The 25,166-nt window shown below is 37.5% G+C and overlaps 1 protein-coding gene across 2 annotated transcripts in view; it reads left to right on the forward strand.

Moving 5' to 3' along the window:
* The window catches only part of LOC149569479 (Peptidase C78, ubiquitin fold modifier-specific peptidase 1/ 2), a 291,457-nt gene extending 266,505 nt beyond the window's left edge, over positions 1 to 24,952 (forward strand). For both annotated transcript variants that reach the window (XM_089822179.1, XM_089822178.1), the window contains 2 exons: positions 8,851 to 8,953; positions 24,324 to 24,952. In XM_089822179.1, coding sequence (XP_089678305.1) covers positions 8,851 to 8,953; positions 24,324 to 24,553 — 333 coding nt within the window. In that variant the 3' untranslated portion in view covers positions 24,554 to 24,952. The remainder of the gene's footprint in view (positions 1 to 8,850; positions 8,954 to 24,323) is intronic.
* The last annotated feature ends 214 nt before the right edge of the window (positions 24,953 to 25,166 follow it).

Here is a 25,166-nt window from a genome sequence, read left to right on the forward strand (position 1 = left end):
TGGTATGACAGATGTCAGAAAACAAGGCATTACTCAATGCTGCTCTGCTAAACTTTGGCACAAAAAAGGCATATCTCTATTGCAAGATAATGTGATAGACAATTAGATTGGTTCTTGGGAAGAAATACAGGATAAATTTAATATCCCTAGCTTTTAGAAGAAAAATTACACACTACCCAATAAGGCTGTCGGTAAGTTCTTCCCTGGTAAAAGTATTAGTACTTGCCAGATTTTGGTGCATGTGTGTTGGACAAATGGTAAGCCTCTTGGTGATTTTTCTAGCAAACAGATTTATAAGTTGTTGAATTGTAAGTTGGAAATTTTTGATGCAATCAACCAAGTCTGAGGCTCTAGGTGGTCAGGTTCCAGATGGCAATTTATTTTTGAGTTGTTTTGGCATTCTCATGTTGAACCTAAAAAGGTGTGCTTTAGGTGTTTGCTTATGCTTAAGAAACTTGTTGTTGGGTTTTTTCTTTCTACCAATGGTGAACCGTCTATCTTTTGCTCCATGTGTCACTGCAAGGAGTCTTTTGAGCATTTGTTTTTTCAGTGTAAATTTGCTTGCAATATTTGGGCTCTTCTTTTTGGTAACTCGATGAGATGGAATCAAAAACCTATTTTATCTTGGCATGAGATCCTTACTGGTTTTGTAGAGGCCTATGATTTGAAACTTAATGTCTTATGGTTTGCTCCTATAATGAAATTCTGTGGTTCATCTAGAAGCAAAGGAATGAGGATCTCTTCCAAGGCAGGCAACATGATCTTATTTGGTTTTTCTTAAAACTCACCCAATCTTATATCATCTCACACATCATAACCATTATTGAAGTCTCTAGGGAGAGGTTCTTTGAGCTGCTCAAAGAGGGAAACATGGTGCTATTCCAAGAAGACATCAAGATTTCAAATTTTGTGCTTGAAGAACACGATAAAGATGGACCCAATCACAGTACCCTTATTGAACCACCACAAGAAGTGGAGAAAGACAAGTATACTGAAACAAAACAAACTCAATAGGGGACCATGTAATACTAAGACAATAACACTCAGAGAGAGGAGGTCAGTGGCACACAAGTGGAGGATGCTTTCTATGGAGATAGCTTGAAATGATCCCAAGCTATCAAAGCTAGAAAGACCGTACAGATATGGATAACTAGAAGGACGACTGATGAATTGCTGAGTGATTGGAGGCCATATGGCTATGCTTCAAGTAGAGAGGATGCAGACTGTACGTTAGTTTGGACACCTTGCAAATTGACCAGACTGGTCGTACGAAAGGGTAACTAGCTACCAGGATGAGAGGTGATGCCGTATGGAAGGAATATGACGCTGTACAAATGGGATAAGAAGCTGTACGGGGTATAGACAAGCCGTACGGTGGAAGACACAGACAAGCGTACGGTGGAAAATAGAGAGGAAGGGATATTGATGGCATATGGTGTTGTAGAGGCTATACGGCTATGAGGCAAGGCCTTATGGAAAACACAAGCAGCCATACGGTATCTTTGGATGCTCGTACGATTCAAAATGAAGCTAGCAACTTGTTGTACTAAGTAGAATAAGACCGTACGGAAATTGGAAGTGGTACACACTGAATATAGAGAGTGGAATGAATGGAGAAGTTTCAAGGTGCAGGATAAATTAATAATGCTACTTAGAATGGCAGGAAGAAACATACACAAATTGCAGAAGCAGAGTCACGAATTTACCAACAGGAACTGAGATATAATTAAGCCTTCAAATTGCCAGATACAGATTGCAACGAACACCAACGGAATAGGGTGAGGGTTGATTCCCACTGAAACTGTGCAAGCCAAATAGGGAAGGTCTTCCACTTCCGAAATGGCGAACAATGCCGAACTCCAATAGGAATCCGTAGTACAGAGAGATATAAACAAAAAAAGCTTGCCTACAGACTACCTATGAGCCGTGCTTAAATACCCATCAGAATAAGCTTCTCGAGGGTGTACAAAGTTAGCCAACGGCAACACAAACTATGAAAACTAAATAAAAATGGGCCTAAGATAAAATAAATCAATTGGCTTGTTACAAAGATTAAATAAGTACATTTATTTTATGAGGGGAACATTATAGTCTTCTTGTCCCAAAATTTGCTTGTCCTCAAGCAAGCGCAATGCCGGATGCTGGAGGATGTGTTCGCCTTCCCATGTTGCGTCGTCCAATGGTAGATGTCGCCAACGTACCAAGTACTCCCTCACAATGCAGTTCTACATGACCTTTTCACACACTTCGAGAATCTCAACAGGTTCTAGAATGAGCTTTCCTTCCTCATTGAGTGGCGGAAGGTTGGTAGTGACTGTGACATTTTTCTCAATAGCCTTCTTCAGACAGGAAACATGGAAGACTTTGTGAATGCAGCTACCCTCCGGAAGTTCCAGTTCGTACGCTACCTCACCAATGCGACGGATCATGCGATAGGGACCATAAAAACGTGGCTTCAGTTTCTCCTTTGTTGTTCCCTTTAATGAAGACTGTTGGTATGGTTGAAGCTGGAGATAGACTAGATCCCCTACTTAAGAACTCCTTTCTATCCGATGTCTGTCGGCGTACACCTTTTGTCGATCTTGTGCCTGTTGCAAGGTTTCTTTCAAGCTCCTCAGTATGTCTTGTCCCTCCTGAAGCCAATCCTTGGCCCTTGGAGCGCGACTGTCACCCAGGATTGTGTCGAAGAAGGAGAGGGGTTCGTGCTCGTATAGAGCTTTGAATGACGCCATCCTGATCGACATGTGATATGTGGTATTGTAGCAATACTCCTCGAGATGGATCCATTTTAGCCATGCGCGTTGTTGTGTCGAGATGTAATTCTGTAGGTAGCCTTCGAGCCATTTGTTCACAATTTTTGTTTGGCCATCTGTCTGCGGGTGGTAACTCGTGCTTGGTGATAATTCTATCCCGGCCATCTGAAACAGTTCTGTCTAGAAGATATTGATGAATTTACCATCCCGATCGTTGACGATGTTTCGGGGTAACCCATGTAGGCGAAAAAGATTTCTAAAAAACAATTCAATGACTTGTATAGCCTAAAGGTCTGAGGGGATGGCAATGAAGTGAGCATACTTTGTCAATTTGTCAACCACCATGAAGATGCAGTCGTTTCCATTCACCTTGGGAAGACCTGTTATGAAGTCCATTGATATACTTTCCCACTTATGTTCGGGAATCGGCAAAGGCTGTAACAGTCCTGCAGGAAGAGTGTGTTCGGATTTGTTTTGTTGGCAAACCATACATTCTCTCGCATGCTGGAACACGTCCCCTTTCAGTCCCTTCCATGAAAATCTCTCCTGCATACTTCTGTAAGTCTTAAGGAAGCCGAGATGTCCAGCCAGAGGGGAGTCGTGCACTTCCTTCAGGATCTTCTTCTTCAGTTTGGATTTTGGCACTAGGTAGATCCGATCTTTATAATAGATGATATCATCCACCACCCTGTACCAATCATCGTGGATGTGACCATCCATTATTTCACAGGCAAACATATTTTTGGAATATTCTACCAATAGTTTTGCCTTCTAGTCAGCTAAGATTTGTTCTAGCGAGCAGATGGTGAGTTTTTGGGGCAAGGCATCTGCAACAACATTGTTCTTCCCTTTTACATATTCAATATCGAAATCAAAAGACTGAACTTTACTTACCCATTTTTGTTGCCGCTCATTCAAGTCCCGTTGCTCGAGGAAATATCTCAGGCTGTTGTGATCCGTATGGACAACAAACTTGGCACCAACCAGATATTACAAGAACTTGGTCAGTGCATGTACGATGGCCAACATTTCTTTATCATAAATAGAATATAGGCATTCTGCTGGTGTAAGCTTCCTGCTCTCATAGGTGATGGGGTGTCTGTTCTGCATTAGAATCGCTCCAATGCCCTCCTCGGATGTGTCGCATTCCAAAATGAACGGTTGGGTGAAGTTAGGCAGTGCCAGAACTGGGGAAGTGCTCATGACCTCTTTTAGTTTATCAAATGTGAGTTGTGCTTCTTCATTTCACTGGAAAGCCCCTTTCTTGGTTAGATTCGTTAAAGGCGTGCTGAGTTGAGAAAAACCTTTGACAAATCTTCAAGGATAGCCTAAATCTTCTCCTGATGCACTTGAACCTCGTATTGACTGACGACATGCCCCAAGTACAATATCTCTGTCATCCCAAACTCACATTTGGACTGTTTGACGAACAGGGATTGTTCCTCCATGATACTCAGAACCTCGTTCAGATGCTTCAAGTGCTCCTCCCATGTCCTGCTATAAGTAAGAAGATCATTAAAGAATACCAATAGCTACTTATGCAACTGTTTTTGTTAAAGATGCGATTCATGCATCACTAGAATGTAGTAGGTGCATTGGTCAAACTGAACGGCATGACCAGGAACTCATAGTGTCCGTAGTGGCAGCGGAAAGCTGTTTTCTCCACATTTTCCCTCATTCGGATCTGATGGTATCCAGAACGGAGATCTATTTTTGAAAAATAGACCGCGCCATGTAGTTCATCCAGCAACTCATCTCTCCTTGGGATGGGGTACTTGTTCTTTATTGTCCTTTTGTTTAGAGCGCGATAGTCCACACACATGCGCAACGTTCCTTCCTTCTTGACCAACACCACGGATAACGTGAACGTACTAGAACTGGGATGGATCGATCCCTTTTCAAGCAACTCCTGAATTGTCCATTCACTATCATCCTTGAACTTCTTGGGGTGGCGGTACGATGTGGTTATGATGGGTTTTGCCCCTGATTCCAACTCTATTGTGCGTTCAAATCCCTGATGCGGTGGTATGCCAGGAGGAATATCCATGAAAACCTTTTCATACCTACTTAAAATATCTTGAAGATTTTATCTTGTGGAGGTGTTCGGTGCCCCTTTATAGGTTCCGCTGAGATAAAACACCGTGCAACCCACGCAACGTCATCGTGCCGCATGATTGCCTCCATTCGATGCGTGGAAACTTCCTTCGGCCCTTCATTTGCCATCCCTCGGAGGACCACCTTCTTCTCGTCAACCACAAAAGTGAAGTCCACTCGCTTGAAACTCTAAGTGTACTCATCAAGCGTCTCCATCCACTGTATGCCAAGAATGACTTCCATGTCGGCAAGATCCACTATGAAAAAGTCCTCCATCACCGTGTGATTTGCCATTGTGATGCTCAGCTGAGGAACAAGGTGCGTGCAGGGCAAGAGAATCCCTTCGGCCACCTTGACCTGAAAACCTGCGTGTGCTTCCACAAGGAGATTTCTTCGCTTTACCAAGGATGAGTTTATGAAGTTCAAAGTAGCTCCGCTATCCAACATCACCGTGACCCTTTGTCCTTAGAGGGTACCTCGTACATAGAAAATTGTGCACCTCGGACTACCAGCGAATGCAATGGATCCCTCATGTTGTACCAAGGCGAAAATCCTCTTCGTATGGTTTAAACTGGCCATGCTGGTATCATTGCTAGGTTGGATATCTTCCACTGGCATTTCCTCTTGTTCGTGTTCGTCCTCTTCATCAGACACTACCTCGATGTAATGGATCTTCCCCTTCTCGAGGCATCGGCGGCCAAGCTCCCAAGGCCCCTTGCAATTAAAAGACAACTTCTTCCTTCGGAGTTCTTATTGGGATGCTTCATCCAATGAAGGCTTCTTGGGTGGAGGTTTGTCCCTCGGAAACGTCGGCGGTTTCAGATGTGAGTGACTCCGAGAGGATGAGGATGACGTTGACGACAATGCCATGCTTTGTGCCTTACTGATCGCTTCCGATAGGGTTGACGGATTGAATCCCTTCACCCAACCCTTCAGTGGTTCTGCCAGCCCGTCCATAAAGAGCACGACTTGCCTTCTTTCGGAGATGTCCGTGACCAACACGGAAAGTCTCTGAAATTCTACAATGAACTAATCTATCAATCCAGTTTGCCTTAGCTGCGCCAGATCTTTGATATTGAGCTCGGGGTCTTTTCCATCAAATCGTTCTATTAATCTCTTCGTAAACTCCGCATAGGTCTTTATTTGATCATGCCCTAGTGTGATAGTGTCGTGGTGCCACCATTCATGTGCAAGTCCTTCCAAGTGTAATGCAGCAAATTTGATAGCTTCTTCAGGCATAGGATTCAGTTGGAAGTAGGTATCGGCTTTCATCACCCACTCCTATTCTGAAATGGAACCTGACCTGTCAAATGGAGACAGATTCACCTTACTCAATTTCCTCCTGAGATCATCGTTAAAGTATCCTCCTCTGTTTCCGCCTCCCGAGTATCTCAGCCTCAGATCTGCGTAATCTTTGTAGGAAATGTCCTCTTCAAGGTTTGTATTCCTCCAGTCCTCTCTTATCTCTTTGAAAGTTGGTAGTCTCTCTTCGTGATGTGCTTCCGTTCGTGGTGGGAAAGTTAGCATGGAAGGTTGAGAGCGTGTTGGTTGAGGGTGTGGTTTACTCGATACTGAGTTCGCGCTGTGCCCATTTTGATCACCAATTATTTTGTTCTCTGCCAACTTCTTGAGGGTTTCCTCCATGAGTCATTGCATATCCGTGATCTGTGCCTGATTCCAGACAAGTTCCTTCAGAAGTGCCACAAGTTCGACGCCCGTCAGTTCCCATTCATCAGCCATTCGATCAATGGAATGCATCCTTCTCCTCTTTTGACTATAAACTCTCATTCACCGTCCATAGGCTGGCAAGATCAGAGAGCTCTGATACCATTGAAATGATCCCGAGCTATCAAAGCTAGAAAGACCATACGGATACAGATAATTGGAAGGATGACTGATGAATTGTTGAGTGATTGGAGGCCGTACGACTATGCTTCAAGTAGATAGGATGCAAACCATACGTTAGTTTAGACACCTTGCAAAATGACCAGACTGGCCGTACGGAAGGGTAACTAGCTGCCAGGATGAGAGGTGTCATCGTACAGAAGGAAGATGATGCTGTACAAATGCGATAAAAAGCTGTGCGGGGTCCATACGGTGGGTATTATGGCCGTACGGTGATTATGAGAAGTCGTACGATGGAAGACACTAATAAGCGTACAGTGGAAAATAGAGAGGAGGGGATATTGATCGCATACGACGTTGTAGAGGCCGTACGGCTATGAGGGAAGGCCATACGGAAAACACAAGCAGCCGTACGGTATCTCTGGATGCTTGTACAGTTCGAAATGAAGCTAGCAACTTGCCGTACTAAGCAGAATAAGACTGTACAGAAATTGGAAGTGGTATACAGTGAATATGGAGAGTGGAATGAATGGAGAAGTTTCAAGGTGCAGGATAAATTAATAATGCTACTTAGAATGGCAAGAAGAAACATACACAAATTGCAGAAGCATAGTCATAGAAATACCAACAGGAATTGAGATATAATTAAACCTTCAAATTGCCAGATATAGATTGCAACGAACACCAACGGAATAGGGTGAGGTTTGATTCCCACTAAAACCATGCAAGCCAAATAGGGAAGGTCTTCCACTTCTGAAATGGCGAACAATGCAGAACCCCAACAGGAATCCGCAGTACAGAGAGATATAAACAAAAAAAGCCTGCCTACAAACTACCTACGAGCCACGCTTAAATACCCATCGGAATAAGCTTTCCGAGGGTGTACAAAGTTAGCCGATGCCAACACAAACTACGAAAACTAAATAAAAAGGGGTCCGAGATAAAATAAATCAATCGGCCCATTACAAAGATTAAATAAGTACATTTATTTTATGACGGGAACATTACACAGCTGGAGGATTGTTCATACCAGAAACAACAATGATGGATGCGACTAAACAGCTCATTCTAATACTCTTTTTTGGCATAATGATCCTTGATGTTATTTCACCTTTTTAATCTTTTGGAGCTTAGTCTCTTCTTCTCTAAATGTTAAGTATATAGTCTGAACATGATTGACACTATTAAATGGTAGTCTTGTCGATACTTCAATGTTTTTGCTTCTTTAAACAGGTGATACACTATCTCTAATAGAAAATGGGTTGATGAAGCTGGCTGGAACATAACTCATTTCATAGCACATAGAGTGCACAAGAACGAAAAAAAGAAGATGATGATCAAAATCAAGTTGGGAGATCCTTTGAGGTGGGAGACGTGGTATTTTTGTGTCTTTAACTCTATCAGAGATCTCATTCCTTAACACCAGAAAATTGATTAAATAAAATTATAAAAGAGGAAAACATTCCTAAAAATCTGTCAAAGAATCAATGTCAAGGGAATAAATTTAAGGGCAAGTGTTTGAGAATCCCTTGATCACAACTCAAGCTCACCCTACAACTCACAAGCAGGTTAATTCAGATTTCAGATCTTTCATATGGTTCTAGTAGTTTAATGAGCCAGAACTTAGTTTCTCTCCATGATTGGGTCTCAATGTTTCACAATGGCCATTGTAAATGGATAATCATGATCTTTATACAATCCATCACCATTTGAACAAATTCAGCATTATACATCCTAAATCTGATTGAAGTGCATTTTATCTATTATGATGATTCGATAAACTTTTACCAAAAAATTCAATTGGAAAGGCCCATCTGGTAGACATTTGTTGGTTTCCTCTAACAAGTGAATCAGTTTTTTATAAGTTTTGCTAGAATTTAAAGTGAGTTTGAAAAAGTAAAAGGTAATTTGTTGAGCTTTTCGATAGAATTAGAAAAATTATATTTACCTGCCTTTGATCTCTAAATGTAACCTTTCGTGTAAGTTGTTTTTTGCTTTAAAAATAATCGCAAATGTTGATTTGTTGCACTCATTGAGCATGTTCTTGTTGTAAGGTACTAGGAATTATTTACTTTGGTATGTTATATAAATTAGTTTTCAGATTCCTTTCTATTTTTGTTGAGAGTTTATTGACAAGGCACATTCATGTTTTCTATAGGTAAACTGCAAGATTTTAAATGTAAGATCTGGGTCAGAGCTTCCGGAGAAATGTCGTGAACTAGCATTACACTTTCAGACACAAGGAACTCCTATTATGATTGGTTAGTCACCTTTCCACTGCACAGTTTTTTTTTTATTGTTTAAGATAACAGCTGCACATTTTTTTCTTTTTTATTGTTTAAGATGATAAGCTTTCTTCTTTTGCTTAGATTGAGCAGAAAGTAAGATTTCATGAACAATAGTATTTATAATTTTTAGCAACCGAATTTTCTTGCAAAATAAATGTTATGTTCCCTTACCAGATCACTTTATATTTTCCCCTAAATTCACAAATCCAAACTGAAACAAAGAGAAAAATGTAGTCAGAGATATAATCCTTACTTAAGAAACATGAGATAAGCCTGTTTGGAGAAAACCTACAACCGGATCAGATACAATGTAGATATAATTCATCAAATACAACCAATTCTAGGGTCAGGAAGTATACATGCGAATCTGTACAACAAATCTCAATGATTACATGGGAGGCCAACCATAATGAGGGTTATTTTGGAAGACATGATAACATACCCCAAGTATCCTCTTCTCCCTTTGGCCCAACAGAAAAGCCTTATCCTCTATGGCCTCATGCAGTCCTTAACAATTATCATGAGGTGGCGTACCTAGTGAGGGCTCTACACCATTCTCCTCCATCATGTCAACCTCTTGCCTCTATAACTGACTCACTTCATCAATTGATCAATGTGGTGGTAGTAGGGAAGATACCATAAGGTGTCCTTGCGCTCTAGGTTATGACTTAATGCTCCTTGGCCTCAAGTGGTCCTTAAAACATCATGATGAGGTAGCCTCGTGGTCCTTAACCATCTTTATGAGGCATCATATCTAGTCAGTGTCTTTCACCGTTCTCCTTTCTAGCACTCCCTTTTATGGTTGTATTGGGATACATGATGAGGTGCCTGAGTATCCTCTGCCCTTGGCCAAACTGAGGGACTTTATCCTCTGTGATCTTATGTGGTCCTTTACTGGTTGTCCTTAATGGTTAACCATCATCATGAAATGGCATACCTAATGAGGGTTTTACACAGTTCTCCATCATGTCAACCTCTATTAATGAATTGCATATGATGTATATAAAACAAAAATACATAAGCATAACTACTACTTTATACCACAATTACTTAGGAGATTATGAACAGATCACCCTTTTTAGATATGATGGCTTGTGCTGTGGATATGGTGGCTTCCATTGTGAACATGGGTCCTCCTTCTGTTCATTCCTTTGAATTCTTAACCTTTGATGCTTATACCCTTCCCTTCTGGTAGAAGAGTCATGTATTTTCGATGTATGGGCACTAGTGATGAATGATATCTCTGAACTATCTTAATCACGCCCCTTGAGGATCAGATGACATCTTTAACTGAGCACTGTTGTTTACCGTAAACTTGTCCTGATTTCTGCCATGGTTATTAATGGAGACTGCTTTCTCTCATATTATGATGATCACTGCTTCTTGCCTTGATCACTGTTTTCTGATTTTGGTTTATTTCTGTTCTGTCTGCTCTTACCCTTCAGAATATTTTTTCCATGTAGATCTGCTCATCTGCTATCATCTCTTACAGCTACTTATATTTCTGCTATCGAATAGGAGGATATTCCTTGTGTCTTTCAAATGTGTTGATCTCCCCTTCATATCTTCCAATGTGGGGGAGAGTCATGATCAAAACCTTTCACCATTACCATCCTTTGGAAGAGTCACAGTCCTTCACCATTTGTACCCTTTCAAAAGAGTGACTACTGTCCATGATTGTCACCATCTGAATGAGTCACAACGTTTCATAATTACCCCCCTCTAAATGTGTCACAACCCTTTAATATTTCTGCCCTTTGTAAGAATCAACACCTTATTTTCTCCCTATACTTTTCTTCTTCCATTAATCCTACTGTAATTCTTATGCCCCATATTTTTCTCCTTCCTCCATATCACATCAAGTAAACTCCCCCACTTTTATAACTTATGTTGAGGGAGTCACAACTGTTTATTACATTTATCTTGACCTTTCATTAAACTTAAATAACTTGTGATCAAAATATATTATACTTTATTTTATTTATACATATATATTCATTTTTAAGAAAGGGAACATCATAATAGACTGGCAGGGTATTTTGCTGTTACAAGTAGCACTCAACCCTATTTATGCATATTTTGAAAGGATTCTATCCTAAGCCTATCCTACAATTATATTATTTTTCCTGTTCTTGCCATTTCCTTGTAAATTGACATTTTTTAAGCGGGGCCCTTACATGCTTCGTGGATGAAGCTTATAGGTTCATCTAATGTAATTTTCAAATTTAGTCTTGCTGTCAAATCAGGCATGGCAAAGCTTTGGTGCAGTGCTTAGTGAATGGAAATTAAGGAGCAGTACTCTTGGGTTTGGTTGCCAATGAACTACCTCACTTGCACGTTCCAAAGTTGAGTACCAAGATATATGGGTCTACCCCATTTTTCAACTCAAGCTACTAGCAACACCTTCTCTATGACGCACACCATCTACTAAGAGCTTTTGATTTCCACATTGTCCAGCTAGAGCTTTTTCCTTATGTCCTGAAATATCTTTCATACAAAAGTTTATTTATTCCTTTTTGAACATTAGGTCATAAATATAGATACGAAGTCAAACAAATGTTTTAGTAATTTTTAATGAATACATAATCGTGAGGTAAAAGATTATATAGTTACAAAATTATTCCAAAAGGTTGTATACCTTGATTCTAAGCTATGTGAAATTCTCACGATAATAGGACCAAGATAAACTAGTACAATCTACAAGTTAAAACAATTTGAGCCTAGAACAAGATATCTTTTCCTTTAGGCATGTAGATTGGCTTTGCGAATATTATTTAGACCAAACTGGTACAAGATATGGTTGACCAGTATGATATTTAAACTTGAGTTGAATAGTTGATTTAAAAGATTTCCATATACTACTGCTTTGTGCAACATGAGTGGAAGAATTGATTTAAAAGGTCATACCTCGATACTAGAACCAAACATAAGTCATATATTCTATAGTCAAAAAGCTTCAAAATCATTTTTGTAATCCCTCGAGCCACATACCTAGGAGATTAGCCAATTGAATAATGTTACACTAGTGCAAGGGTGCAGTGGTGTGGGGGGACGTCGGGACGAGTTTCAGGTGCAAGAAAAAAAGGGCCTCAATTTGGGCACGACAGGGGGCCAATGGGGGGCGGAGGCACAGGCGCGGGAGAGGGGAGTGGGGGGAGGAAGTTGCATAGCATACATATATGACTTGAAATGCTAACTATGAAATGATACTTCAATACAACATACCAAATATAGTTGAACGATGAATATAGAAAATTGAAATGTGATTCACGAACCATAAGTTAAAACTTCAAATTTATAAATCATAATAATACAATTAAATAATGCATCATGACCATATCAAATAAGTACAATCTACAAAATGTCATTGATGAGAATGTAAGGGTGGGAGCTCTCTAATCATCCCCTAAATCGGAGTCCTTAATACTAGAACTACTAGATTCCTTTATGGGTAAAGATAATATAAAAAAACTTTAAAAATTTGACTTGTCAACATGGGTTCTCGAAGCACCTCGCACGTCCCCTGGAAGCACCCAATGTGCACCCGTGCATCTGTTGGGTGTGCTGAACAGTGCCACTCGGGCGGCGGCGGTGGTCCAAGGGTGCGTGACGTACCCGCACCTCGGACATACGCGCACCCAATGCATCGAGATTTTACCTCGGCTGGGTGCACCCAGGTAACATTGCAATTGAACAACTTTTTAAAGCAATGCCAATGTCCCAGGCACAACAACAATATGCCACACTGCACACCAAAAGGCAAACGACTTTGAAAATTAACAAGAACAATCTCACCATCACTACAAGAAAGCAATATTGGCCAAAGATTTAGCAATTGTGGGATGAAACTATCAGAACAAACTTGCGATAGGAGGAAACTATGCTTGTTGTCCTGCATTTTGTCACCACAAAATGTAGGTAACAGTATGAAACTTTTTCAAGCTAGTTTTGCATTTCTCTAAGCTTGAATTTGATATTCAATTGCTTAATGTTGATCAATCAATCCATTTCAATTTGTATATCAAGTCATTTTACTGAAGGCCTTCGTCAAGTCTTTTTCGTTTTGCTTTCTTTCGAGCCTTTGCTTGATTTTTGAAGCCTTCATCGTCGTTTCTTTGCTTTTGAATTTGCGTTTGTTGGTTTTTAGTCTTTTGGTTTTCCTCATGCCATGCCTTTCACTTTTCCCTTACAATTCGGTCTAACCTAGGGCTTAATTGGAGTTGTCAGTCAAGAGATATGCCTTTTTTAGTGCCTCAAAAGTGAACTTTTATGGTGCAATAGCACAAATCAAAAATATTTTTAACTTTTTGATAAATATAACTTATATTCAATTTTTGTTATGTTTTTAAGTTACTTAAACTTTAAATTTTTAACTTAAAGTGACTATAGTGCACTTTATGTTATAATTTTAAGTTGAGTTACTTTTTAATTTTTCACTTAAAGTAACTATATAACTATATAGTTCCAGTTTAATCTTTGGTTTTTAAATCAAATGCTTATTTAAATGCTACTTTTTAAATGATGTTTATATGTTATATTTTTAAATATGATAATTAAATATTGTTTATGGCCCATTTTGTGACATTTTTATAATTTTAAGTGAATTAAATGACTTAAAAGTCTTCAAAAGTGGACATTTTATATACAATTACATGTAAAATCCATCAAAAGTGGACATTTTACATGTCACTGCATATAAAGTTCATTTTGTTGCACCTTTTTGATGTCATTACATCAAAAGTCCATCATAAGTGGACCTTTTTGATGCTATCGCATCAAAAGTGAAGTTTTTATGCTTTTACATCAAAAAAGTGAGATGCATTTTAAAATATGCATCCTCCCTCAAAAGGTCTGACTTTGCTTATGTGCATATTTTAAAACATGCAACTTAAAAAGGTCCAATTTTGACCAAAAGCATGTTTTAATATGTGTATTGGCCTCCAAAAAGTCCGATTTTGAACAAATGCATGCATTTGGCCTCCAAGAACCCGATTTTGGAGATTGTGGGAGATTTACTTGATAGTTTTGCATGAAATCTTTTCCATTAGGGTCATTCTTGCTTAGCAATGGATTTTCTAACATAAAAAATGGATTTATTTTGCTAAAATAACGTTTTTTCAAACTCCTTCCAAGGGCATGTTTTTGGAAAAACCTTCAAATAAATCCATTTTGAGTGATTTAAATCACATTTTTGCAAGGAAAAAAGACATTTTGACATCTTCAATCATTTGCAATACATCTTGGCTTACATTTTTGCACTTGGAAGCCAAAAAGGAATTAATTTCATGCCATTTATGAATCACGTTTTTGCTAATAACACCCAAAAAATTGGGGTTTTTATCCACTTTTTTGCATTTTGGAGTCATGTTTTTGCATTTTGATCCATGTATACGCATTTAGCGAAGTCGTTTTTGCATTCACAAGTCAAAAAGGACTCAAAAGCATCCATTTTTTGGCCACGTTTTTTTACAAAAATGGACCAAATTTTTGCATTAAAAAGTCATGTTTTTATTCAAAAAACTCAAAAAAATAAATTTCCAGCCCATACCTTTGATCAAGAGGGATTGTTTTTGAGTTTTAAATGCATGATATTGTTTTTGGAGACCACGTATTTGGCACTTTCATGTCAAATTCGACCCTTCATTGCTTATTAACTTTTGTTAAATGCAAGTGCGGAAAAAGTCAAAAAGTTGTTTGAAAATTCAGATTTGAGGAAAAATTGGTCTTCAAGTCTATAAAATTTGCTATTTTGGCTCTTTAACCTCCAAGTAAGTGGACATTTTTAAACTTGCTCACCAATTCATGCTTATCTTGCTATTTCCATGCACATTATTGCTTGATGATTGCCACTTGTAGAAATCAATGCCATGGCAAGTGCATTTTTTAAAAAAAATGAAGAAATTGTTCATTTTCTTGTTTTGGTTTTTCCCCAATTTCCAAATTCGAATTTGTGTTGAAGTGCATTGCATCTTGGCATGTTTGAGTCACTTTCCAAATGTATGTTTTTCTTTTAAGTTTTTGTGCTTTGTGCTTGCTTGTCAGTTTTCTCGACTTTGCAGAAGTTGCAAGTTCTTTTCCAAGAACTTGCTGTTGCTTCACTCCATTTTCCATTTCATGTGAAAGCATCATCACATTCCACTTCCATTTTACATAACACAACACTTCACATCTTATCCGACAAATGTGATTACATGTTTTCCATCTCATTCACCATCTGCACATACATGTAATTCCATTTTCCGCTTCCATTTCACTTATCTCACTTTCTGCATTCATTCGCATGACACGATTACATAAAATGTCTTACGTGTAATTGCATCCAAAAGCTCCAATTTTGATTAAAAGTCACTTTTTGAAAAGTCAAAACGATGTCATTTTCATCTCCTATGTACTTTGACCTCCTCTTTTCACCAAAAGTGACTATAAAGCTCATTATCCCTCTTCCATTTTCCATTTCCATCCGTCCATATGCATTCGTGCCTCCATTAGAAAATACATACTTTTCAATTTTTCGCATCTTTCCATACTTTGCACCTCATCTTCCATTCGCACTTACATGTAAAGTGCATCCTCCATCCACCTTCGCATTCCATCTCACTTTCCATCCCTTGTTACATGTTGCACTTACATGTAATCATTTTTCATGTAATATCTTGAAGACCCTAAGTCATGTTTGAAAATCAACAATCTCCATTTACATGCATTCCCATGCACAAGTACTTTACTTCAAGAAAAGAAAAAAAGAGGTAACGGTGTTGATGGACAATTATTCTGAGTTTACATTTGGACATCGTCAAGAAGGTTTTCGAAGTGTCAAAGACTCCAGTTTGTGCCAATCTACAAAAGGAGAATTCATGACAACTTGAGCAAGAAATGTTGGATCACATCAAGTTTCCACATCGGACAATTAATCAAAATTAGAGTTTATCAAAAGACACAACACCATGGTTATCAAGGTGAATGCAGCAGTACAAAGCATAGGAACTTTCGATCCTTTGATCATTCAGGATTGCATTGTCAAGTACAATGGCCTTCATAACAATCCCTAGGATTGTTTCCTTCTTCTTTCTTCTTATTTCATGTTTGTAATTGAAGAGGATGTATTACATGAAGATGTGTAATTACATGTAATGCGAGTTGCTTGTACATAAAAAGATGTAATGCTACTTGCACGTGCAATTGCATGTAACCCTAGATTTTCTCGTTTAGTTAGACTAGGTCAAAGTTGGTTGAGTTGCTCTCACTTTTTTCTTAACTCTTGTGCCTATATAAAGGAGTCCCCCTCATTGTAAAAATCATCTTCTATTGTATGCAAGAAAACTCTGCCACATTTGTGCAAGCATAACTTTGATTGTGTAGTACAAATTTGGGAGAAAAGTGAATAAATGAAGCAATTGGATTCAAAACTTTGACTGGAAGCAATTGTAATAGAGCAAATTAGAAGCTTTGACTGTAGTTTGTGCCTATTTTTTTGATTCATCATGTTATTGTGTGTTCAATAAAAGAGCATAGTGATTTAAGAAGCAATTGGAGCCGAAGCTTTGATTGGGAGCAGTTGTGGAAATATCGCTAGAAGCTTTGTCTGTAGCTTATACTTCTGTCTTAATTCGCAAAATAGTTAAGTATTCTTACTTTTAGGAGTCTTTGTGCCCTAACTGTAAAGCTTTTCCATATAGAAGTATGACCGGATTTAGAGCTAAAGTGGTACATTTTCAGCTAGCCTTTGAGTTAGTGAAGGTTTATCGGTATCACTATTTCTAGCTCTTGATAGAACTGTAGTTAGAAATTCACCCTGCCCATTACTCACTCTATAAGTAAGTGGATTCTTTCTTGAAAGATAAAAATAAAGGATATTGGTAACACCCATTTTATAAAATCTCTCAACTTTTTGCTTACCTTGAGTTGATCCAAGGAGCAGTGAGAAGGGGGAGCCTTCTCTTTAAGGTAAGAGAGACTTTGTCTCACATGCTGTGGCTAATCATCCTATTTTGCAACTGGATTTTTACCCAAAAACTGTTGGTTGCAAAATATCCACCCAATAGTGCTCAAAGGATAATCTAACTAACCTATGATCATGCTTTCTCCTGAACACAACACAACAGTAGGATGAGGCCATGAACCTGAAATTCCCTCAAAAACAAGCTTACAAAACCAAAGGAAACTTGCACTAATGATGGATTGACTAGTAGATGTCACATTTTGACTCAACAACTTGTCAATCGATTTTCAGGATGAGGAACAAGATGAGGGTAACAACCACATTAAATCTACTCAACAACCTTAGCAACACCTAAACTCAAGGGAAAACCTTTGTAAAAGTTTACTTAGGGAACTACAAACATTCCATTAGTTGGAACAAGGCATTTCATTTTTTAGCAAAGAAATGCACCTGAAAGGAAAATGTGCCATAACTCCTTGGGTATGAAACTTGTCGACAAAGCAACATAGGAACACTCACCAAGCCAAGGAAAAAAATTTCTTGTACAAAAATTCTGTAGGTGGCTATTATGCCATAATAATACTTTTGTTAATCAAAGGTTAGAATAATAAAATAGTTGGCAGACATAACCAACCATTGGCTCTGTTTGTATTCACATTGGAACAAAGTAAGGGGGCGTATTGGAGATGATTGTGCTATGGAAAGTTATATTAGTATGTCATACCTTGCATTATATGTTTTGTATTCTCTCTGATTATTTCTATGATGCCATTTGTGATTCAAGTTTGGTATTATTGTTGAATGTTCATACTTGCATTGCACTAGTACACATCTTGGATTAGGCGTCCAATACTTTGGGTGTTGTTGCCTAAGTTGAAACTTGGAGGTCTAAAGAAGTATGATAGGCAGGATGGTGGTATAATGGGTCATACCTTTAACTAACAAGTCTTGGTAACAAATAGTGATGTCAAGGACAATATGGAAGTGACGTGAGAATAGCAATTCACACATGATTTGGTTCAAGTGTGAGATGTGTTGGTTGATGGGTACGTGCAGCGAGAGGCTCAAGAGAGAGTGGACTCCCCTGCAGTTGTATGTACCAAACTCATGATGAACGGTCCAGTGTACAATCTTCTGGGGAGCCTTACAAGATTGTTGGCTCACATGTTAGTGGAAATTCAAGAACATGAGGCAAGGAAAAGAGAAAAACATAGGCAACAAATCCTTAGATAGAGTTATCAGCACCGTATATGATAATATATGACTAAGATATACGACCAAGATATGGATAACATATAGTGTAATGCCCCCATTTTTAGCAGGTTCCTGCAGTTGGCCAAGTCAGTTCACCATTGCGACCCTCATGAGCTGACAGTAGGACTTGAGGGTCTCAGTTGTGTGGTTATAGGCTTTCCAGCAGCCTAGGGTATGTTTTGGCTCTGTTTCAGGGACTAACTATTTATAGTTAGTCAATCTGTTGGTTTTGATGACCTCAGTTGAGTTAGAGGAGTTGGAGGATGCTCTCAGTTTTTATTTCGGGCTTCTAATTTAAGCTCCAAAAAGCTTGGAGGGAGCGTCTATTTATGGTAAGTCACCCCGTTAGGTTCATTCATCATCTTTCATCATCAAGATCACTTTGGTGTTGTCAGATTTTGATTCTGATGCCTCTTCAGTTGTTTTCACAAGATGGGTGAATTATTATTATTGATATAAATATGTTGAGGTTGCTATTTTTGATAGTGTTGTTGGTTGGTTACCTCAGTATCATAGCTTGTTGGAACCAGGACGAAAAGTTTTAAATCATGGGAACAAGAAACAATGGCTTTACGTGTCAGAATTTTAAGTTATGGTGGAAAAGGTCATTTTTGGAGCCAAAAGCAATTAATAAATCAGATTATAATGACACTTTATTATATTTTAATGTTGTGTGTGGGAAGCTTCTTAAGTGAAGTTCATTTGGGAAACTTTGTGCCATTTGGAGATTATAAATATGAGCCCATTTGATGAGTAAAGCATCCAATTGTTTGATTATCTTATTTTGCTCTTGTTGTCTTTGTGACATTTCTGAGTTTGAAGTTTGTGCCCTTGTTGAAGTATAAAGGTTTGGGATCTACAGCTGAAGTATTGTAGATTTAATTCTGAGAATCCACAGCTGAGGTGTTGTGGACCTTTGAATTTTATTATCATCCCCTCTTTTTGTATTAATTGTGGTTGGGGAGCATTTATACAATTGAATATTATAATATCTCTGTTGTTGGACGAGGGTTTAGTTTGTAGATTGGAGTTTGTTTTGGGCAGCATTTGTAAGGGTAGATTATGAACGGTAGATTGAAATTGGACTAGGCGGCTTTCAGTTTGACTTTGCAATTACATTCTACGGCGAAGACCATGTTCTTAATTTGTAAAATTTAGTTAATATTACATAGTTTGAAAGTAAATAGACTGGCTTCAAATTCTGATTTATAATCAACCAACAATTAAATTCCCTTTACATTATATTGCTATATGGTTTGTTGATGAATGAATTCAGAGGCTGGAGTGAATCATTTTAGAATTGTTTATTGACGTTTGGTATTTATTTATGCAAAACTTATGAGGCCAAAATTAAATAAATTTGTGACTAGTTTCCTCTACATTTTGATATTGTGTTTGAAAATTTAGGACATCATATATTTAGTGGTAATTGGGTTACTTGCCAAGTGTTTGACAAAATGTCAAACCATTGAAATGTGAAAGAAATTGATGCTTGATTTAGCTATATCGAGACAACATTATTACATATAGGTGGATGTAATTGATATCAAGTATTAGACAAAACATCAATCTCACAGGCTTAGAAGCTAGAGAGATAATTTGCGAAGGTCTGTAGTGTGGATTTACTGATTAAAATTCCTAAAATAATACAATTACTTTAGGTCAGATACAAAGCTCCCACGAAGTATTTGTTGGGTGGTTCCATTTTTAAGAATAGTTCAATGTATCGCTATGGTAAAGCTTCGGATGGAAGGCATACAAATATAATAGGGACATCGGTGAGAGATAGTAACTTCATTGGGCAACTATCTATGTGGACATCGATCACAAATGAAATTGAAATAGGGAAATCCCATTGCTCTGAACGTTGATAGCTTGCACATAACATCCAAAGGAGGGAGTTAATTTATAAAGGGTGGTTTTTATTGGTCCGCCTAAAAGAACATAAAATAAAAATAGAGGAACTAGACATGGAGTAAATATTGCCATTGTGGAGTGTAGTGAAAGCCTGCAAAAGGCATTATGGAGATGGCATAGAGGTCAAGGGTAAGTTCGACTTGTCAGCAACCAAGTAGTACTAATATTCCTTGACATCAGTGGGTAGCGAATAGGAATTGGATGGAAAAGGAACATGAAAAGGAAGCTTATTGTTGTATGTGAAAGACCAAGATTGGAATCGGTCAAACATAATTCTTGCGCGATAAGTATTGTCCTTAAAACATTTTGTTGTCAACCTCTTATTTGAACTTCTATATGTATTATAAGAGTGATTTGCCTTGTTCTTTTTTTTGCTCCGAGTATGTTATTGCAGGAAGAGGGAGAATGAGATTTAGAAGGAGCTTGACATTTCACTAGAGGCAACCTTGAAAGAGAGGGAACATACAGAGGATATGGTTCAGTCAACCTTTAGTGATCTCGGTCGTATTGATTCAGAGGGAGTTTGAAAACCCATGTGAGTGACTACATGATTTTGATGGCCGTACCCCTTGTGTACATCATGAGGAAGTGGTGACTGCCAAATGATTATCACTTGTATTTGCAGAAGTTATTGAAAGGTGATGATCTTACAATAACATAATTTTCTATTATGATTAATGTCTTATGATGTCTATGCAAATCACGATAGATTATGATGGATGTTTATATGGTACGCATTATGAGAATGCGTATGCACATACCTTATAAACATTTTTTTATTACATGGTGAATGTTATGCAAATTGATCTTCAGGAGGCCATTACCCCCAATATCATTACTCAAGGGTATTTGGCAAATATCATATGTTGATATTTTGGAGGCCAATACTCATGATATCAAAATATTGAATATCTTCTCATCAAAGATATTCTTATATTACATTGAGGTAATATATGGCCATGTGATTATCCTCCCTAGTTAAGGAGTGTTATTGTTTCGTAGCTTCAGTTGGATAAACTTAAGAGACTAAATTGAAGTTATATATATTATATATGTGATATATATGTGTGTGTATGTGTAGTTAAATTATAAATTGTTATATTAGTTAAATATTAATGAATAGACATGTCCCATGAAGGGACATGTCTATCCATATCTCATTCACAATATAAAGAGAGATTGCTGCACTTGGAACACACATACCAAGAAAGCAGTGTTATTAGATTTGCAAGAAATCCTCGTAAAACAATAGATAGCTTCACCAGCAATAAGCATGAAGGACAATCTGCATTGTATGGCATAGACATGCCAACAAGGAATCATATAACAAAGACATAGATATGTGGAACAAGGTCTCTTCATTTACAACATGGCTAGAAATGGGTTGCATGTTGGATATCAAGTTCAATAACATCAAGGACAAGGAACCATGGGGGTCCACGGGGGTGCTATCATAATAGCTCAAGGAATGGCCAAACAGATTCAAGTTTGCATTAGGCCACCCTGCTAGGAACCCAACCAACAAGGACTAGGCCCTCCGAGTAGGCATGTCTTCTATGCTCATTCCAAGCCTATACGAGTGCTGTAGCTATGCCATATGAATCCACATTTTGATTATTTTTTATTATTCAATGTCTTTATCTCACACTTAAAAGTATTAAACTATTCCTCCATCATATCCTTGGGCCCCTTTTTGCCCCAAAGAAATGTCAATAGACACTCCTTTCCTACACACTATACCTTAAATCCTAGGTTCATCACACTAAATCACTATTTGGACATGGTACTGATTTCAATGAAATTTTTATGGGATAAAGAGAAGTGTGGCCTCACATGTGTTGGAGATTGTAGCTGCTATAGAGATTTTTATATCTAGAAATATGGATGTTATTATCATTATGGTCACCTTCAGCTGAAGAGAATACTTATGATTAAATTGTAATATTAAATATAAAAACATGTGTCATTTGACATGCATTGAGACATGGAAATACAAAGAGTTGTATTTGAAAATAAAGAATTATGTTTTGGGAAATTAAAGAGACCTTTGGTTAGAATGTGAAGAGTCTCTCTTTATGTTATATATATATATATATATATATATATATATATTGGTTTAAGCGAAAGGCATTGTACACTTTAATTTCATTATTAATAAAATGATCTTTTGTTGTGTGGCTGGGTTTTTCGCTTCATTTTCAAAGGGTTTTCCTAGGATAATATTTGGTGTCTATTGTATCTGTTTTGACTTTCCTTATTGCTGTTTATCTCTGATTTCTGGGCTAAATCCAACAAGATGATTCTAAATTGAAAAATATTAACAATACCTCTTTTCTTTCATTTAAATTCATTATGAAATACTCACAATTTTCAAATTTATCAAAAATATTCTCTATTCAAACCCATAAAAAAATCCCAAATTCCATTTGATGAATGCTTGGAATTTCCAAATTCTCTGGATACCCTTTAATTCTAAATATGCACAACATCACACTGTTAACAATTTTTTTGGCCAGAGTAAGGGCAGAAGTTAAAAGTTCTACAGTTTAAGATATTAATTATAATCAATTAAGATGCGGGGAATTGAAACTAAAATGGGGGCCTTGGCCTTCTTTAAGATAAGTATGACAACACAATTTCAAATGAGTTCCCGAACAAAGAAAAGGGAGGAAAATCACCTCATGCTGTAGACCTTCCAAAGTTAAACCATTTTCTCAAAACTCGAGAGCAATTTAGTTGGTTAGCAAATACACCTTCAATCCTGTTTGTTTCAATTCAAACCCAAGTCTAAACAATGCAACAAGAAGCAAATTTATCCAATTTCAATCAATTTTTAAATTAACACAACACATGCATCCCAATGAATGCAACAATAATGTTTTTTTTTTTTACAATAATAATGGAAAAAATTAAGTGCACGGAGGGAAGGAACTCACCACTGCCATACATGTATTTGAATGTAACGGAAACTATCAATAAAAATGCTGAAGCTGAAACACTGTAAACACCCAAAGCAACAATCACAAGCATGACCTATGCATCAAGTCAGAAAACAATGCCAAAACAATGATGTCTCAGGAAAACAAATTGGTAGGCATTACCCATTTATCTGATGGTTTAATCCTCTTGGAAGTGATTTGCATCTAATTATATGTTTACCATAGGTTTAGATGAATGAATGCTTTCAGTTTATACTGCCGTGCTTAAGATCTCTAAATTATTTCTTGTTGAACTGTGGCATGTTTTGTTCTCACGATAGCTTTTGAAATGGACTTTGCAACGTGGAAAGAGTTGTTTTGTTTTACTGAAGTACAATGGGCTGTAATAATGGCACCTTAAAAACCGTATTATGAACTAGTTCTTGATGTTTGTGGGGTATTTTAGTTTCTCTTTGGGTGTATCTTCAGGTTCAACACTAGCAAATGTCAAATCTTTTATCCTTGAGTTGGTTTGAAACAACGCAAGACCATCATACATATTAGATAATCGTTACACTAGGTAAAACATAGACTTTTGAAAGAGTTGAACCTTATATTACTATAAACAGTAATATAAATGCAACAGATGGACATAAGGAAAAATTTACAAAATAAAGTTAATCATTGTAAACACAATTTGAGGAATCAAGCCGGTGTTTAACTCAAAAGTCCTAGTTGCCAACACGTGGAGCTAATTAACATATAAAGACTCTACAAGAGGACATTTTTTCCCAATTGCTGCCAACATTCAATGCATCAAGGAGTGTCAGTGCTTGCATTCCTAATGGCTGCCAATAATTTTGAGAAAAAACACAATCCTAAAGCAAAATGTTCCTTATCTGCCTGTGATATCATGGTTAAGATGGTGCTGTAGGATCTAGATTTCAGTTACTCATTAATGCATTTTGACAAGGTTTTTAGAATATAAATTGTAAAATAAACTTGAAAACAAATACTAAACACAATTCCTCATTTCTATGGGTTGTCTATGAAATTTGCTGTATCGTCTTTGATTTACTATTTTTTGCACCTTTTGAAAAAGAACTCTTTCTTGATGAAAACTGAAGCAGTTAAAGTGATTGTTTATGTATCATATTTCATCCACTATGCTTAGTTCTAAATGATTTTGTGATTTGTGCTGCCATCAATACATAATTGGGGGTATTTCAAATGGAATGTCTGTTGGACTTCGCTTGAATTTTCTTTGTAAAAGCTATTGCTCTTTCTAATTTTCTTTCATATCTGTACATTCCAGGAGGCGGTGTCCTGGCTTATACACTCCTTGGAGTTGACTACAATGAGCTGAATGGAGACTGTGCATTTCTTATTCTAGATCCCCATTATACAGGGGTAGATGACCTAAAGACAATACAAGTCAATGGATGGTGTGGATGGAAGAAAGCAGTCAGTAGCAAAGGAAAAGAATTTTTCTTGCATGACAAATTTTATAACCTATTGCTTCCACAAAGGCCAAATACGGTGTAAACTTGCAAAATGCAATGATTCTCGTCAGTAAGCTCTTATGGACTAAATGCTTTTCTTAGCAAATGCTTAAATTTGATTGCAGGCCCTTTTTTTGCCAAAATCTGTAACCGATTTTAATTCTACCATCTGGAATAGTAGTTTGAAGGTTTTGTGGTATTCTGATTTATCTAACCAATCAATAAGGGCCCGTTTGGTCGCTGGAATATAAATTAAGCATTGGCATTCAGAATGCTGGCTTTGGGATTCTAGAACTTGGAATCTAGATTATGAGTAGGAAATCCAATTTGGGACTGTTTGGTTGACCAAAAATTCATTATGAGAATACAGATTTCCTCCGTTTGGTTGCACATTGTGGAATTGGAATACTAGCCAAAATAACATGCAAAATATTATCATCCAGCTGTAGCATTATCATCATGCAAAAAACTTCAATACTTAATTGGTTTGTTGAAGTCTAAACATTTTTAACAAGTATAAAAAAATTAAGTCATGTTGAAAGTAAACATTATCATAACGGATGAGGACAAGATTGTACTAATGGATACTAAAACTTTTATGACTCTTGCTTTATAAAAAAAATACCATTGATTATAATTCACATAATTACTGATAT

The sequence above is a fragment of the Cupressus sempervirens genome, chromosome 3, assembly GCF_028749045.1.
Source record: "Cupressus sempervirens isolate cs-2001-9-10 chromosome 3, ASM2874904v1, whole genome shotgun sequence".
Taxonomy (NCBI): Eukaryota; Viridiplantae; Streptophyta; class Pinopsida; order Cupressales; family Cupressaceae; genus Cupressus; species Cupressus sempervirens.